At 44.2% G+C, this 17,787-nt stretch overlaps 1 protein-coding gene and 1 pseudogene across 3 annotated transcripts; both read left to right on the top strand.

The window, feature by feature from the left end:
- Positions 1-1,651: 1,651 nt before the first annotated feature.
- On the top strand, positions 1,652-2,558 carry LOC311184771 (glyceraldehyde-3-phosphate dehydrogenase-like; annotated as a pseudogene). Its single transcript has one exon. The product of its transcript is annotated as a glyceraldehyde-3-phosphate dehydrogenase-like (transcript).
- Positions 2,559-15,390: 12,832 nt separating this feature from the next.
- Positions 15,391-17,287, top strand: TUBA1A (tubulin alpha 1a; the record flags this gene model as incomplete). Of its 2 annotated transcripts, none has more annotated exons than XM_084255623.1 (3): positions 15,391-15,526; positions 15,655-15,767; positions 16,153-17,287. In XM_084255623.1, 3 exons carry the CDS (start codon positions 15,406-15,408, stop codon positions 17,131-17,133), a joined length of 1,215 nt encoding a protein of 404 aa, XP_084111749.1. In that variant the 3' UTR covers positions 17,134-17,287. The 2 variants fall into 2 exon arrangements, with proteins under 2 accessions (XP_084111749.1, XP_084111748.1); XM_084255622.1 differs by having other exon boundaries at positions 15,406-15,526; positions 15,655-15,803.
- Between the last annotated feature and the right edge of the window lie 500 nt (positions 17,288-17,787).

Genomic DNA, 17,787 nt, shown 5'->3' with positions numbered 1-17,787 from the left:
AGCCAAACAAGTAAACAGTTCATCTCAGCTGCACCCCAAACAGGTTGGATTTCTTAAATATCTCTCATCGAAAACCTCCTCTGAAACATTAAGCCTCACGTGACTGTTCTGAGGTAAACATTAATCCTATTTTCCAGCAAGATGTAGAATGAGGTCAAGCACATTATTTTCTGCTTTAGTCACTGTTGGCATTAAAGAAATCTGCTGAATCCGTTCTCAAAACTACATAAACAAATCATTTCAGCTGATTCATTGTTGAGTTCACATGGGCAACATGTTCCCGGAGGCCTTAAAAATGGAAGGAGAGAATTTTTTCCCTTCCTCTGTCACATTCCACTGGCTATGAAAGAGGCCCAGAGGGACCAGAAGTGAATATTACCAAAGAAAATCTCATCTGTATTTTGGTTCCTATAAAGGGAAATATATTTCTGTGTTTGTCCATGCTTTCTTTTCTTGTAATACCAAACTCTGCTGAGAAATCTACACAGCTTCCCACAATCTAACAGGTTTTTATGGCTTTTAAAAGTTCTAAAATATTTTATATAAATATAAGAATAGGGCCTCCCTGGTGGCACAAGGGGTTAAGTACCGCACTATGAAGCAATCCACCGCCTCTGCAGCACAAGTTCCATCCCTGACCGGCCAGGGAAAAACCCACATGGCAAGACAGACCTCTCCTGTCGCGCCCGCTGATCCCCTCAGCAGTGTATTTCAGTCAGTCTACCTGTTCTGTTCCCCACTCTGTCTCTGGTGGATCCTCTCACCCCCTGCATCTCTGGCCTATACCCCAGCTCTTGTATGCATAAATAAATAAATCTTTAAAAAATAAAAATATAGGGCCTCCCCGGTGGCGCAGTGGTTGAGCGCTGGGTTGCGAAGCTGCCCGCAGCCTCTGCAGCGCCGGTTCAATCCCTGGCGGCTCCCCGGCCACCGGAGGAGGGTCCCACATGACGCGCAGACCCCTCCTGCCACCCGCTGCTCCCCTCAGCAGTGTACTTCGGTCCTTCTGCCTGCTCTGCTCCCCGCTCTGGCTCTGGTGAATTCTCTCACCCTCCCGCGCTTCTGACTGTACCCAGTGCATGTATAATTAAATAAATAAATAAAAGAGAAGGTGTTAACCTAAAAAAATAATAATAAAAAATAAAAATATACATAAGAATACATTGTAAGTAATATAAAATGCATTTTATTTTATTTTTTTAAAGATTTTATTTATTTATGCATACAAGAACTGGGGTACAGGCCAGAGGTGCAAGGGGTGAGAGGATTCACCAGCGACAGAGTGAGGAGCAGAGCAGGTGGATTTACTGAAATACACTGCTGAGGGGAGCAGTGGTGAGAGAGGAGAGGTCTACTGTGCCATGTGGGTCAGCTCCCTGGCCAGGCATGGAACTTGTACTGTAGAGGTAATAGCACTGAGACTTAACCCCTAGGCCACCAGGGAAGCTGCTAAAATGCATTTTAAAGTATAACAAGAAAACCTGTATTCATGAACCCACTGTCCCCTCCAGAAGTAGAGCATTGTCAACTCCTTGCTCTTCCTGGTTTGACAGCCACTTCTTGTACTGCGCCAGCTGTGTCCCTGAGGCACCACAGTGAAGGTCTGTGTGGGTGAATTTGGCCAGGTTGGGCACTTGGTCATCAGGTCACCAGGGCTGCTTTCAACTCTGTGGATATTGTTGTCATCAGTGACTCCTCCATGGACCTCAACTACATGGTCTACATGTTCCAGGATGATCCCACCCATGGCAAGTTCAACAGCACAGTCAAGGTGGAAAGGGAAGCTAGTCATCAGTGAAAAGCCCATCTCCACCTTCCTGCTGCAAGATTCCGCCATCAAATGCGATGCTGGTGGTGCTGGTGTTGAATATGTTGTGGACTCCACTGGTTCACTACCCTGGAGAAGGCTGGGGCTTCCCTGAATGGTGAGGCCAAAAGCGTCATCACCTCTTCTCCTTCTGCTGATACCCCCTTAGTGTGTGATGAGCATGAACCACAAGAAATATAACTCCCTCAAGATTGTCAGCCACGCCTCCTGTACCACCAACTGCTTGGCCCCCCTGGCCAAGGTCATTGATGACGACTATGGCATTATGGAGACACTCATGACCATGGTCAATGCCGTCACTTCCAGCCAGACTATGGATGAATCCTCCGAGAAGCTATTGCCACGGGGCTGCCCAGAACATCATCCCCACTTCTACCGGCACCATTAAAGCTGTGGGCAAGGTCATCCCTGAGTGCTCTGAACAGAAAGCTCATGACATGACCTTCCATGTCTCCACCCCCAAAGTGTCCATCATGGATCTAACCCATTGTCTGGATAAAGCTGCCAAATACAATGACATCAAAGAGATGAAGCAGCTGTGACAGGTAGCACAGGGCATCCTGGGCTGCCCTAAGGACCAGGTTGTCTACTGCAATTTTAACAGTGATACCCACTCCACCTTCTGTGCTGGGGCTGGCATGCACTTAATGGCCACTTTGTCAAGCTCATTTCCTGGTATGACAATGAATCTGACTACAGCAACAGGGTCCACATGGCCTCCAAAGAGTAAGAGCTCCCTGGACTACCAGCCCCAACAAGAGCACAAGATTAAATATGTTGCTGAACAGATGACTGCTTTCGTTTACTCACAATGAAAACCCAGCAACATGCTGCCTGTGAAACGAGGCGGCCCATGTCTCACTGGATGTGCTCCTGAAGCATCACCTCTGAGGACTCCTCTCCTGGTGGTTTTCCAGAGACTGGATCTGAGAGAGGAAAAGAGGCCTTGATTTGTAGTGCCGGCCGGCCGGTTGATGTGGCACAAATGCTCCCATCATGACTCATGGAATGCTGCCAACATTATGTCACTTAACACCCCATCTGTTCTGACAAGCCCCCGCAAGCAGGCCTCAGCACACCCCCTACTTGTAACTACTTCATATTTTCTGCCCAGTGAGAGTATGAATGAAAGCTTTTCTTCAGTTGTTTAAATTATCAAACATTTCTCTGCATTGAAGATACCAATTCAGTGGACTTTTTGGTTATACAAAAGGAAAGGAAAGAGATCATTTTAGAATAGATTTTGAGCCAAGATGACGCCAAGGCACTCAACCAAGCTCTGGGTAATATAAAATGTTACAGCTCTCCAGATTGTTCTTTTAAAAAGATATTCTTTTCTAAATTAGATTTCAGACCATACAGTGCCTAAAAAATGATCTCCTGTTCTTGTTAGATAAGGCTATGAGAAGATCAGATGACTACAGGAAGTCTCTAGGGGCGAATCTTTTCACACTGAGAAAGAACTACAGTTTGACTGAATTGAGATTGTAAAACCCAACCTGAACCATCCATCCCAAGAACCCTGGGTCTTATTACATATTGAATAACTTAGATTTGTGGAAATTCAAGGACAGGAAATTGCAAGGTTTTTGAAGACTGTCCTGGGAAGGTCTCTATGGCAAAGCCAGCCCCAGAGGGCACAGTCTAATTCCCAGCCACCCTGTCGGGGAACAGAGGGACTCCAAAGCCTGTACTCTTCACCTTGACACAGGATGTGCTACACAATTCAGCACCATGGGAAGGGGAAAAAAAAAAAAAAAGCATTCTCCGTTAAGGGGAATCCCGAGTAGTGGTTCAGAGTGAAATGTCAGAACTGGGTAGGTCCAGGCTTGAATTTTGAGTTTGCTACTTATTAGCTGTTTGAGACCTGGGCATGTTGTTATTAAATTATATAACAGAATCTCAGTTTCCTCAAGTAAGGGGGAAAATGAATATAATTGTACCTACCTCATTGAATTATGTTGAGGTAATACAGTACCTAACCTTGATTAGGTGCTCAAAAATTAGCAATAATCACAATAATTATCCTTCACACCCACTTTCAGAGGTTCGATGTCTGATATAAGTAGATATTTATGTCATCTCGGCATCAATCTTTTCTAATTCTCAGCCAGAATTTGTAATTCTTTAAGGTCAATTCAAAGTTATAACTGTCTACATCTGGGCAGGACATAAACAGGATACAAAATTTAAATCCACATTTGTACAAGATAGTGTGACTAAGGTCGCTGTCTTGGCTTATGAGGTTCATCTAAGAGCCAATGTTTAATTTCAAGAGACAATGTCAGTTGTTTCTGGGGTTGATGCTGACCCGATCTTCATCAGAATCTTCTGAATTCTTGTTGGAGATGGTACTATCCTTTGTACCATGGCTTCTGTGCTCACTTAGGAGATCTCAAGTCATCACCAAACACTGACTAGACCTTCCCACTTCAAAAGTGGAAGATATCTAACTTTGACCAAATCTTTCTTGTCCGTGTTCTTGCTTCAGACTCTTCATTACACATCTAGTTAAAGTTAGTTACACCAAAATATAAATTTTATCTCAATTAACCATTTCCCAGTGCTGTGCATTTAGACAATTGGAATTTATGGAGAGGAAACTGAGGCTGAACTCCGTGAAGCTTCAATTTTGCGCTGATTTTCACTGAACACAGTTTTACACTGAATACAGATGAACTGTTTGCAGGAGAACCATTGGGGATAAGAGACACTGGGTTTTGTGCAACAATTTTTATCTCTTGTGTTTCTGGCACTGAGTAAGGTTTCAGGCAAACAGAGGCACGGAGGACCTAGCAACAATCACTAGGGAGCTTCCTGGTTGCCAGCAACAGTAAATACCACAGAGACACAAAGACTCAACCTTTCACATGCCCACAGTGAAACCTGGAGCCGGTTTCCTATTTCAGATACAAGAGAGCCCTCCAGATAGAGCACAACAGCTTCTTCCTTCCCCGATTTATGTTAGATTTAAATTCGTGTGTGTGTGTGTGTGTGTGTGTGTGCAGAAACATAAACTGCCCAGGAGCCCATATGACTATCTTGCTTCTAAATTTGCCAAAGAACATTTATATCCTAACCTTCTAAGTTCTGTCCCTTTTTACTAATTTGAGTGAGAAGTGGATAGAAATAATGTTGTATATCTGACTTTGGAATTTCACAATAAATAATGTGTGACTTTTTATCGTGTTTGTAATTGCTCATCTTCTGTAAGAGTTACAATAGGGGCCTCCCAGGTGGTGCAAGGTGTTAAGCATCGCACTGTGAAGCAATCTGCAGCCTCTGAAGCACGAGTTCGATCCCCAGCTGGCTAGAGAAAAACCCACATGGTGAAGCAGACCTCTCCTGACTCGCCCGCTGCTCCCCTCAGCAGGGTATTTCAGTCAGTCTGCCTGTTCTGCTCCCCACTCTGTCTCTGGTGAATCCTCTCACCCCCTGCATCTCTGGCCTGTACCTCAGCTCCGAATGCATAAATAAATAAATCTTTTTTTAAAAAAGAGTTACAATAGGTCTCCACCCATCTAAAAATATTCAGAAATACTATCTGAAAGATCTCCAAGTTTATTTTCTAATTTGTTTTTAGAAAAAGTGGAAGTCCACAGAATGTGACATAGAGCACTGGCAAATTAAGGTTTTCCCATGACTCATTCACGGAAATTACATAATAGCCTCCCTCTGCCAATCTCACACTCTTTTTTTCAAATACCTTGCTATTTTCTTTCTTCTCTTTCCCCACCTCTGTCTCTTTTTCCATGATTTCTATAACCCACTTTTCCCTCAGACTAAAAAGGTTCTAGGGTATAGTCATGTGGTATGCAAGGAGATGTGAAAACTGAAGTACCCCTAAGCTTGCTAGTCTGTCTCCTAGCAACTATATGACATGTTGCTTAGTAACAAGAGGGGTGAAGTCTCCTACATACCTAAAAATACTGAAATCATTGAAAACATTAATAGAGGGCTTATTTATCAAAAAAAAATACTAAATCCAGAGACAATCTTACCATGAAGTAGATTTCTTTCAGGTCATACTATCTTGAGTAAGCCTCTACATCACTTGCAATCTGTATACTAGAATAGCAGATTGCTGTTCTTATAAACAAATTTTAAAAGACAGTGTTTTTTTAATCCTTTCTCTTCAACACATGCAGAATCAATATTTGCAGGGAATGGAGAACCATTTCCTACTGATCTTTTAGGCTAGGCAGATGAAGAAAAATGTGCTTCCCTCTCTTCTGCTTACATGTGCTTGATTTTTAAATCTAAAGAAAGGCAGATAAATGTTTCTTAAACATTTCTTAAATGTTTAAGAATGTTCTTAAATGTTTCTTAAACATTTGAGGGCCTCCCTGGTGGCACAAAGGGGTTAAGACACAGCGCTATGAAGCTATCCATAGCCACCGCAGCACGAGTTCGATCCCCAGCCAGGAAGGTACCCCTTGGTGCAGCAGACCTCTCCTGTCTTGCCTGCTGCTACCCTCAGCAGTGTGTTTCAGTCAGTCTGCCTGTTCTGCTCCCCACTCTGTCTCTGGTGAATCCTCTCACCCCCAGGGCCTCTGGCCTGTACCCAAATTCTGTATGCATAATTAAATAAATCTTAAAAAAAAAAAAAAACATGTTTTGAGGCTGAGTGTTATTATAGGTTGTGTCGTTCAGGATTACAACTATCTGGAGAGTAATTCTCTGTCAATTTATCCAAGGATTATCAGAATTTAAAAATAACTGAACCATAGGACCCAAAAGCATTAAAACAGTTCTGAATGGTAAATTATTAACTCTAACAGAATACTATTTTACTGCATTAGACACCTGAATCAGGCTCCTAGTGCAATCAGTGTTTTTAACTAGTGCCCCAGTGATCTCAGGACATTCAGGAAACACCAGTGTGAAGAATGATTTCAGTACAAAGATTTATTTCCTACTCTCTCAGCCCTTGGATTTACATATGAAACATACCAAAAAGCAAAGCCTAAATATTTCCCTCTTAAATTAGTAGTCCCTTAGCCTGATAAAATTGGTCAAAGTTTAGAAGATTAGACAGTTGTTCATTCTGCAAATATTTCTTTTTTTTAAAGATTTATTTATTTATTTATACAAGCTCTGGGTACAGTCAGAAGCGCGGGAGGGTGAGAGAATTCATCAGAGCCAGAGCAGGGAGCAGAGCAGGCAGAAGGACCGAAGTACACTGCTGAGGGGAGCAGCAGGCGGCAGGAGAGGTCTGCGTGCCATGTGGGACCCTCCTCCAGTAGTCGGGGAGCAGCCGGGATTGAACCGGCGCCGCGGAGCCTTCAGGTAGCTTCGCAACCCAGGGCTCAACCGCTGCGCCACCAGGGAGGCCCTCTGCAAATATTTCTTTTCTTTTTTTTTTTTAAGAGGCATATATTTTTATTTATTTGTTTATTTATTTGTTTGTTTTGTTTATACATGCACTGGGTACAGTCAGAAGCGCGGAGGGTGAGAGAATTCACCAGAGCCAGAGCAGGGAGCAGAGCAGGCAGAAGGACCGAAGTACACTGCTGAGGGGAGCAGCGGGCGGCAGGAGAGGTCTGCGTGCCATGTGGGACCCTCCTCTGGTGGCCGGGGAGCAGCCGGGGATCGAACCGGCGCCGCAGAGGTCGCGGGCAGCTTCGCAACCCAGCGCTCAACCGCTGCGCCACCGGGGAGGCCCTGCAAATATTTCTTAAGATAATTTTTAAATATAGTTGACAAAATTTGCTTTAAATGGGTTAATTAAACCTACAGTGCCAATAATCATGTCTGGCACATAGATTAGATTATGATTATTTTAATCTAGCATGGTAGACTAGTAAGACACTGACAATTAACTAAGACTGAGAATATGGAATAATTGAGAATGTAGAATACCGAGGAGAATGGAGAGAAAAACAAATAATTCCATTTAGAGATAATGAATTTGATATGCCTGCAGCTCATCCAGGAAGGCAAAATCAGTAAGAAATATAAGTCTCAAAGATGGGGACATGTTGTAAAGACATTTTAAAAGACAAAGTCTGACTTTTTGTGTGACTACCTTTATATAAAAATGGACCAGTTATAATGTACTTTACTTCTAACAGTATCAGTATTTTACTTCTATGGCTATCAATGCATCTCTAAATACTTTTGAAGGCAGTAAACTTTTGTTCATTGAGTAAAGCAATCTCAACCTGGTTTGTCGATAACATAATTAATTAAGACAAGGATTTGAGAGAGAAAAAGAAATGCACATTTGCATGGTTGTGAGAGGGGACTCTGGACCTTCTTTTCATTACTCTTCAATCCCTGCAGCCAGTGCACCATGGCAACCTTCCCAGTCTGCCACTCACTTTCCATCTGCTTTGGCGAGGAGGGGGGCGGCGGGACAGCGGTGGTTCAGTGTGCATTTTTGTGAGTGTGTAATTTGGGTTAATGAAATGCAAATTTATAAATTGAGTTTCATGGAAAACTGAGATTATTCTTTGCTTCCTTCTTTTTTTCCTCAGGATGCTTTTGAGCCTCTTCAAGTTTTGTCCCCTTCTCCCAAAGGTCAGATTGCATCAGTGGATTTGGGTAAAACACCTTCCCAATGTAGCAGAAATTACAAATTAAAATATGGATCACAGTATATAAATATTTTGTTTCAAAAAGTGGTTTATTAAATGGCTAAATATCAGTGTATGAACTCAAAGCATTGGATCTCAACACCAAAGAAAAAAATTTAATGTTAAAGAGTACAGCTATTTATTATGCTATTTTATGTCCTACTTTTGGAATTAAAAAATCATCAATATTTATTTCTGCTATACACATAAAAGTTTTTCCCAAAATAGATGGACTCAGTTACCAGAAACTCCATAAATAATTTTGCCATCATTATCCAGAGGGGGAAAAAAACCATAACACTCTATTATTTAGTAATATCGCATGTGTTGAGCATAGTTTGAGAAAGGCTAGTGTTAAGCTTTGTCTAAAATGCTGAATTGAGGGCCTCTCTGGTGGTGCAAGGGGTTAAGCACCGCACTATGAAGCTGTCCACAGCCTCTGCAGCACGAGTTCCATCCTGGCCAGGGAGCTACCCACATGGCACAGCAGACCTCTCCTGACTCGCCTGCTGCTCAGCAGTGTATTTCAGTCAGTCTGCCTGTTCTGCACCCCGCTCTGTCTCTCACCCTCCCATGACTCTGGCCTGTACCCCAGCTCTTGTATAAATAAAAATAAATCTTTTAAAAAATGATAATAATTTAGAAAATAAAAAAGGAGCCAGCAGAATACTGAGAAGAAACAAAAAAAAATGTAGGAGGGAAACCCACAAAATGTAGTTTTTGAGGTCAAGGAAAAAAAATTGTTTCAAGAGAGAGATACTAGTTAGCTGTGTAAAGTTTATCACAGGTCAATAAGCACTAAAAAGTATACAGTAGATTTAGCAACAAACATAGAGGGATTTTGTTTCAAGGAATGGTGGGAGCAGAATCCCTTCTGGAATGAATTGAAGGATAAATAGGAGGCTGAAGAAAACTCCCTTATTCCCATGTAAGTCATGATACATGGATCCAGCAATTGATTCTTCTATGTACATGCACTTCTTTTCATCTCTTCAATTAGACTGGAGGATTCTTTTTTTTTTTTTTTAAAGATTTATTGATTGATTGATACATGCATACATACAAGCACTGGGTACAGTCAGAAGCACGGGAGGGTGAGAGAATTCACCAGAGCCAGAGCAGGGAGCAGAGCAGGCAGAAGGACCGAAGTACACTGCTGAGGGGAGCAGCGGGCGGCAGGAGAGGTCTGCGCGCCATGTGGGACCCTCCTCAGGTGGCCGGGGAGCAGCCGGGGATTGAACCGGCACCGCAGAGGCCGCGGGCAGCTTCGCAACCCAGCGCTCAACCGCTGCGCCACCAGGGAGGCCCGGATTCTTTTTTTTTAAGATTTTTTTTCTTTTTTTTTTTTTTAAAAGATTTATTTATTTATTTATTTATTTATACAGGCACTGGGTACAGTCAGAAGCGCGGGAGGGTGAGAGAATTCACCAGAGCCAGATCAGGGAGCAGAGCAGGCAGAAGGACCAAAGTACACTGCTGAGGGAAGCAGCGGGCGGCAGGAGAGGTCTGCGCGCCATGTGGGACCCTCCTCCGGTGGCCGGGGAGCAGCTGGGGATCGATCCGGCATCGCAGAGGCTGCGGGCAGCTTCGCAACCCAGCACTCAACCACTGCGCCACCGGGGAGGCCCTTTTTTAAGATTTATTTATTTATGCATACAAGAGCTGGGGTACAGGCCAGAGATGCCGGGGTGAGCAGATTCACCAGAGACAGAGTGGGGAGCAGAACAGGCAGACTGACTGAAATACACTGCTGAGGGGAGTAGCACTGAGTCAGGAGAGGTCTGCTGCACCATGTGGGTCACCTCCCTGGCTGGGGATCAAACTTGTGCTGCAATGGCTGTGGATAGCTTCATAGGTTGCGTCTCGACCCCTTGCGCCACCAGTGAGGCCCAGACTGGAGGATTCTAAAGAAAAGAGACTATGCTACTATTCCGTTTCCCCACACTAGCTAGGATGGTCCAGTGCCCTGTGTAGATACCCAGTACATGCTTATCGAATTAAAAAAAAAAAAATTGAACACTACTTAAATACCTTTCAATTAGTAAACTGAAAATATGCAGAAAAACTTTTCATTAATTCAACATATGTCTGTGTGTGTGTGTATAATGTCTACTGAATGCTAGGCATTTCCCATGCAGTAGGATTTACATGTTAACGGAGAAATGTAGACACACAGTAAATAATTTAAATTTCACAAATATTATAAAAAATGTTTTAGGTGCCTCCCTGGTGGTCTAGGGGTTAAGTCTTGGTGCTATCACCACTATGGACTGAGTTTGATCCCCAGCCAGCAAGCTAACCCACAAATGGCACAGCAGACCTTTCCTGTCTTGCCTGCTCTCCCTTTAGCAGTATATTTCAGTAGATCCGCCTGTTCTGCTCCCCACTCTGTCTCTGGCGAATCCTATCACCTCCCGCACCTCTGGCTTACACCCCAGTTCTTCTATGAAAAAATAAAAAAAAAAGGTGTTTCATGCTGTTACTGTGGACAAGGATGAATCCATTAAAGTATTGTTACATGTATATTGATGCAAGCTAAAGAAACTGGCAGTAAAATAAGATGCAAACTAGTAAAAAAAAAAAAATATTATGGGCCTCCCTGGTGGCACAAATGGTTAAGACACAACCTATGAAGCTATCCACAGCCACTGCAGCACAAGTTCGATCCCCAGCCAGGGAGCTACCCACATGGGGCAGCAGACCTCTCCGGTCTTATCCACTGCTCCCCTCAGCAGGGTATTTCGGTCAATATGTTCTGTCCCCCACTCTATCTCTGGTGGATACTCTCACCCCCACACCTCTGGTCTGTACCCCAGTTCTTGTATGCATAAATAAATAAATCTTTAAAAAAATTTATTTTTTTGCTTCCCATAGTTTACAAGCTATTAAGGCAGATAATGAGGAACAAAAAGGATAGGTTATTTTCCCTGCTTTCCCAACTGTATATTTAAGACTATCAATGCTCAGATTATCTATTTCTGACCTAGATCTTATTGTTACTTATACCAAGGGGGAGAAAAGGTCCTCATTTATGTAAGGAACAGAATGGTTTCTGAGGTAGTTACAAAGAATCAACTGCATGAATCTTCCTTTCTTTTGTTCAACCCTCAGGAAATTACATCAAGTGAGACTACTGGGAAATGCCATTTCTTTTATGCTATAAAGAAAATAAAATGCAAGACTATGCCTCTCATTCCAAAAAGATGATGTATACACTTAATCATGATCCAGTAGCAGCTGGCTTATTATTAAAATTTCAAAAGAAGTATTTTGAATGAGCTATTTATTAATTCTTATAATCTCTATGCATTTAATTATTATTTTTGTAAAATGTAACAAAAATGTATTATTTATGTTAAATGCTTCAGAAAGAAACATTCAAGTTGTCCTTAATTCTTCTCTTTCTTTACTGAAATATAATTTGCTAAAGGGGTGGAGATAAGTTCATGGTGAAGATTAATTTTCCTATGAAATATGCAAGAAGTAAATGATTTGAATATGGAATTTTACTTTTTCTAGGAAAGACGACTGCAGCAAATTTGAACAAGTAAAGCAGAGTTGTGGATGCAAGCTAGAAAAATCCATACCGCCATTGTCACACCACAACCTGCAGCAGCTGTCTCATCAAACTCCTCCCTCCCATGCGGGCCTGTGCCTGCCAGCCCAGCGGGAATGAAAAGGCTCTGCAGAGCACTGTAAATGGCACTGCAGAATCTGCAAATCTGTCACTGAAAAACAAAAGGAAAAATTATCTGCCTACAGACAAATTTTTCACTTTGGTGGCCATAACAAAACTCTCTCTGAAATTTCATTAGCAGCCCTAAGGGAATACCTTGTCCAGAGCCTTATTCTGCCCACCCTTGTTGATAAAGGTGGCTTTCTAAAGAACAAAAGAAAGTTACTGCAATCCATTTCCTGAGGGTGAAAGCAAAGCCCTTTGTCTCTAGAGGCAACAGAGCAACCCACAATCTCTAGCTGAATAGCAACGGTGTGAGGCTGACTACAATTCCCACACTTAGAAGCCTAAGCTCAGAGATTCACCGAATTCACTTTAGAACTAGGTAAAAAAAAAAATAGAACTGCAGTTATTGAGCTCACACAACACAGTTGTGTGTGGATGGAAACATTACAAAATTGTCTTCTTTTTTCATTGTGCGGCTCTCCTTTTTATTTGATGTTTCTGCTCTTTTTCTCTCTTCAGAAAAGAGAACAATGCAAAATATAGCTGTAAGAGGGTGGTCCTGTAACATAGCTACAGAGGTATAACAGCAGTATAAGTTTTTTAACTAAATTTTTCTCCTTGTATTTCCTCGATTCTGTATCAGGAGAGGTGACTCATTTTAAGGACCAATATATCCATAAGGTGTTATTTCATGGACTTCTGGTAAAAGAATATTCCTGGCAGACTAACGATGGTGTGTTCATCGGATTTTAATTGCAGCCATGTTAGAATTTCTGTGTGCTCCCACGTTTAATCTAGTCTTTCCATCTTCCATCTAGTATGGATTGTCATTCTTTTTGTTTAGTTATTTAGGGGAGGGGTGCAAAGGTGAGCCTGAAAATAAATTATTTGGACCTGAGAAACCATTTTAATGAGAAACCTTTTTAAAACTGAAAACAATCACATTTCCCTCAAGCTGTTTTCAACATCCCTCCCACCCTGTCCCTATGTTTACAGCTGTTAGGGATGCTGCATCTTCACAGAACCTAGGTGGATGGCGCGTACTTTCGGGGAGGGCCTGGAGCATTACATTTCCATTAAATTTTTCATCTCCACACATTCTGCAATGAAGTGTTGGGAAAAAGTCTCTCGTGGGTCGTTTCAGCTGCAGTTTGAGGTTTAAGCAACATAAAACCAAGCAAGCCCAGCTCCTTTCTCCGCTCCCCGACCCCACCCCGTAATGGATGCTCGGCCGCCCCGCACGGCCTTTGTCTGGAGGATGCACCGTCCGCGGATGCTCGGGCGAAAGGGGCGGGGCGGATGACCTCATCCCATGCGGTCTGCGCCAATCAGCGCCCTCCGCCCGCGGCTGCTCTGGGCAGATCGGGGGGTCTGGACCAACAGGAAGCGGCCCGGGCCGTCGCCATGGCGACCGGACAGCATATAGGCAGCCGCTCGCGCCCCGCCCGCAGGTTCTCTTACATCGACCGCCTAAGAGTCGCGCTGTGAGAAGCACAACCTCTCCGCTTCCTCCGTCCGTCCCGCGCCGCGAGCAGCGACCATGGTACGGAGCCGAGGGGTGGGGCGGCCCCCGCGGCTGCTCGGGGACCCTTGGGCCCTCGCCCTTTGCAGCTTCCGCGGGTGCGGGGCGCGGGGCTGGTCTGCGTGGGTGGCTGCTTTGTGCGCCGCAGTGCGGGGTGCGGGAGGACGGCGCCCGGGGCGCGGCAGCACCCGGAGGGGACCACAAAGAGGCGCCCGAGGGGCTTCTGCTGCCCGAGCCGAGCCCGCGGGGGTGGGCGCGGGAGGCGTGCGGGACTGGGGGGCGCGGGGCGCCGGGCCTGGGAGAAGCGCTCTTCTCTGCAGTCGCGGGCGGGGGGCGTCGCCGGGCCGGGGGGCGCGGGCGAGGGACCGGGACGAAGCGGAGCCTTGGGGGCCGGGGGTCTGGAAAAAGAACCCCCCGGATCCCGACGGCGGCGCGGAGTCCCGGCGGCGCGGGGCGGAGTTGTTTGTTTCTGGCGTCTCCGTCTTGGAGCCACTGGGCGGGGTCCGCCCTCGCCAAAGCTCTGTCAGGAGGCTTTTAATAAAAGGCTTTCATCGTTGCGGAACTGTAGGTGTTAAAAGGATTTTCGTTCACTGTTAAAACTTAGATGAAATATTATTTGCGGAGAAGCAAAATCACAACGCATTTGACGAGCCCTTTAAAGTCTGGTCCAGGGAAACGCCCTTCCTTACCCCCCCTCCCGCCCCGTGTCAGTGAAAAGACAATGGAGTCGAACCCATAGAGCTCATAATCCCTGTTAAATGAGAGAAGGATCAATAGTCTGTGGTGGGTAGAGAATCTCAGAATGAAAAGACTTTTTTGTTTTAAATATTTTGTTTTAAATATTTCATTATCCTTTCGCTGGACTTTTTATTCTTTGGTAGTTTTTCATGTGATATTTGTTTCTAATTTAGAGACTATTATTTTAAAAAAACTAATAATTTTTCAGTTTTTTGCAGTGGAGAAGATTCTGGGGGAAATTTTTTTATTAATAAAGTGAAACTGCTGCGGACAAAGAATGATACTCTGTCCAGCTGTCTTTTGTTCTACTGCATCTTCATTAATTCCTTTCAGTTTAGGCATATGGTCCCAGCCTGGGTCAGAAGAGGAAACCAGCAGAATAGCACAATGAGATCATGTAGGCAGTTGCTGGAAATAGAGCATGCTCTGTTAAATAATGCAGCAGGCAGTGCAGGCTAGCACCAGGCACAGCACAGGCGGCGGTGCTAGAGGCAGACCTTGGTTAGCGCCTAACCTCCCTCATACTGATGGGTTCTGCAGAGACTGCAAAGGGTGTGGCTTCTAGTCTCAGCTGCAGTACAGATGTCCACGTTGAAATACCAAGTCATGTTTAGAAGAAACGCACAGCTTTATTTAAAGGGGAAGGAGTAATACTGATTCCAGTAAATGATTGGATTTAATTTATTTATAAAGGCTGTACTTTGAATTTTTTTTAATATGTGAAAAATCTTTTCATGGCTATGGGAACAATGGGCTCGTGCTGTGCTGAACAGACCACACCCATGTGCAGCATTTCCAGCAGGTTCTTTTCCTTAATCATTTCTATCCTGTTAGGAATAGGACCTCAATAAATTTGAATAATGCCTGTATAGTCCTAGACCTTTTTACAAATTTACTGCAATTTTTAAATGTTAACAAAACTAATTTTAAAATTTTTCTCTTTCTCCTCCCACAGCGTGAGTGCATCTCCATCCATGTTGGCCAGGCTGGTGTCCAGATCGGCAATGCCTGCTGGGAGCTCTACTGCCTGGAGCATGGCATCCAGCCCGATGGCCAGATGCCCAGTGACAAGACCATTGGAGGAGGAGATGACTCCTTCAACACCTTCTTTAGCGAGACCGGCGCTGGCAAACATGTGCCCAGGGCAGTGTTTGTAGACCTGGAGCCCACAGTCATTGGTGAGTTGACCTGAGTAACCCAAGCAGGATGAGAACCAAGTGAGTGGGATCAGAGGTGTGTCCTGGGGGCTCCCCTGACAGCCTGGGTGCAGATTGTTAGTGATGGGGCCACTTGTTTCCTTTTCCAGATGAAGTTCGCACTGGCACATACCGCCAGCTCTTCCACCCCGAGCAGCTCATCACAGGCAAGGAAGATGCTGCCAATAACTATGCCCGAGGGCACTACACCATTGGCAAGGAGATCATTGACCTGGTCTTGGACCGAATTCGAAAGCTGGTATGTTCTCAAAAATAAAGTTCAGTAGTGAGCCTAAGGAAAACATATTGAAATATGCTCATTTTTTCCAAACACAGAATTGATAGGTAATAAAAAGAAAGATGCATTATTCCTTTATAGTTTTTTAAATTCAAATTAAAATATGAACTGTTTGGTATCATTTAATAAACATTGAGGAAGATATTTTTAATCAAGAAATGCTGAGTAGTTCCAGGAAGACTTAACATTTTTAAAAACATATTGCAAAATAACATCTATATCCTTGAAATTATGTGAAAAGAGAAAATGTATTCAAAATGATTGTATCACAGAAAGCCTTAATTATGTTTTCTCTGTTCTTTTCCAACAGGCTGACCAGTGCACAGGTCTTCAGGGCTTCTTGGTTTTCCACAGCTTCGGTGGGGGCACTGGTTCTGGGTTCACCTCCCTGCTGATGGAACGTCTCTCTGTCGATTATGGCAAGAAGTCCAAGCTGGAGTTCTCCATTTACCCAGCCCCCCAGGTTTCCACAGCTGTAGTTGAGCCCTACAACTCCATCCTCACCACCCACACCACCCTGGAGCACTCTGATTGTGCCTTCATGGTCGACAACGAGGCCATCTATGACATCTGTCGTAGAAACCTCGATATTGAGCGCCCAACCTATACTAACCTAAATAGGTTGATCGGTCAAATTGTGTCCTCCATCACAGCTTCCCTCCGATTTGATGGAGCCCTGAATGTTGATCTGACAGAATTCCAGACCAACCTGGTGCCCTACCCCCGCATCCACTTCCCTCTGGCCACATATGCCCCTGTCATCTCTGCTGAGAAAGCCTACCACGAACAGCTTTCTGTGGCAGAGATCACCAATGCATGCTTTGAGCCAGCCAACCAGATGGTGAAATGTGACCCTCGCCATGGTAAATACATGGCTTGCTGCCTGTTGTACCGTGGCGATGTGGTTCCCAAAGACGTCAATGCTGCCATTGCCACCATCAAGACCAAGCGTACCATCCAGTTTGTGGACTGGTGCCCTACTGGTTTCAAAGTTGGCATCAATTACCAACCTCCCACTGTGGTCCCTGGCGGAGACCTGGCCAAAGTGCAGCGGGCTGTGTGCATGCTCAGCAACACCACAGCCATTGCCGAGGCCTGGGCCCGCCTGGATCACAAGTTTGACCTGATGTATGCCAAGCGTGCCTTTGTTCACTGGTACGTGGGTGAGGGCATGGAGGAAGGAGAATTTTCTGAGGCCCGTGAGGACATGGCTGCCCTTGAGAAGGATTATGAGGAAGTTGGTGTGGATTCTGTTGAAGGAGAGGGTGAGGAAGAAGGAGAGGAATACTAAAAATGTCACAAAGGTGCTGCTTTTACAGGGAAGCTTATTCTGTTTTAAAAATTGAAATGTGGTCTGATCAGTTAATTTGTATGTAGCAGTATATATGCTCATACACAATTACTGACCTCTGCTTTAAAACATGACACTTTGTTATAGACCCCAGCTGTCCATTTCTGTAATGAATTTGAATAAAGTATTCCCTGTCTTAAATGAGTACAGTCTTGTGTTCTCTTTTTGACTATCTGAAGATTTTCATATATTTTGGTATGTTAAGGCTGTGATTTATACATATCCTATGAAGTAACAATTTATTTCACTTTTAATTATCCTAGTATACATAAAACAAAGTAGAAAATATATACCTGAAGATTGCTATTAGATAACAACCATGCTATTTTTTTTTTAAGATTTATTTATGCATACAAGAACTGGGTTGTAAGCCAGAGGTGGGAAAAGGAGGCTGTGAGAGATTCACCAGAGACAGTGGGGAGCAGAACAGGCAGATCTACTGAAATACACTGATGAGGTGAGCAGCAGGTGAGGCAGGAGAGGTCTGCTGTGCTATGTGGGTAGTTCCCTGGCTGACCTTCTTGCAGTGGCTGTGGATAGCTTCATAGTGTTGGGACTTAAACCCAAATGCCACCAGGGAGGCCCCCTAACCAA

The sequence above is a fragment of the Talpa europaea genome, assembly GCF_964194135.1.
Source record: "Talpa europaea genome assembly, chromosome: 15".
NCBI lineage: Eukaryota > Metazoa > Chordata > Mammalia > Eulipotyphla > Talpidae > Talpa > Talpa europaea.
This window is presented reverse-complemented; position numbering and strand designations above follow the sequence as displayed.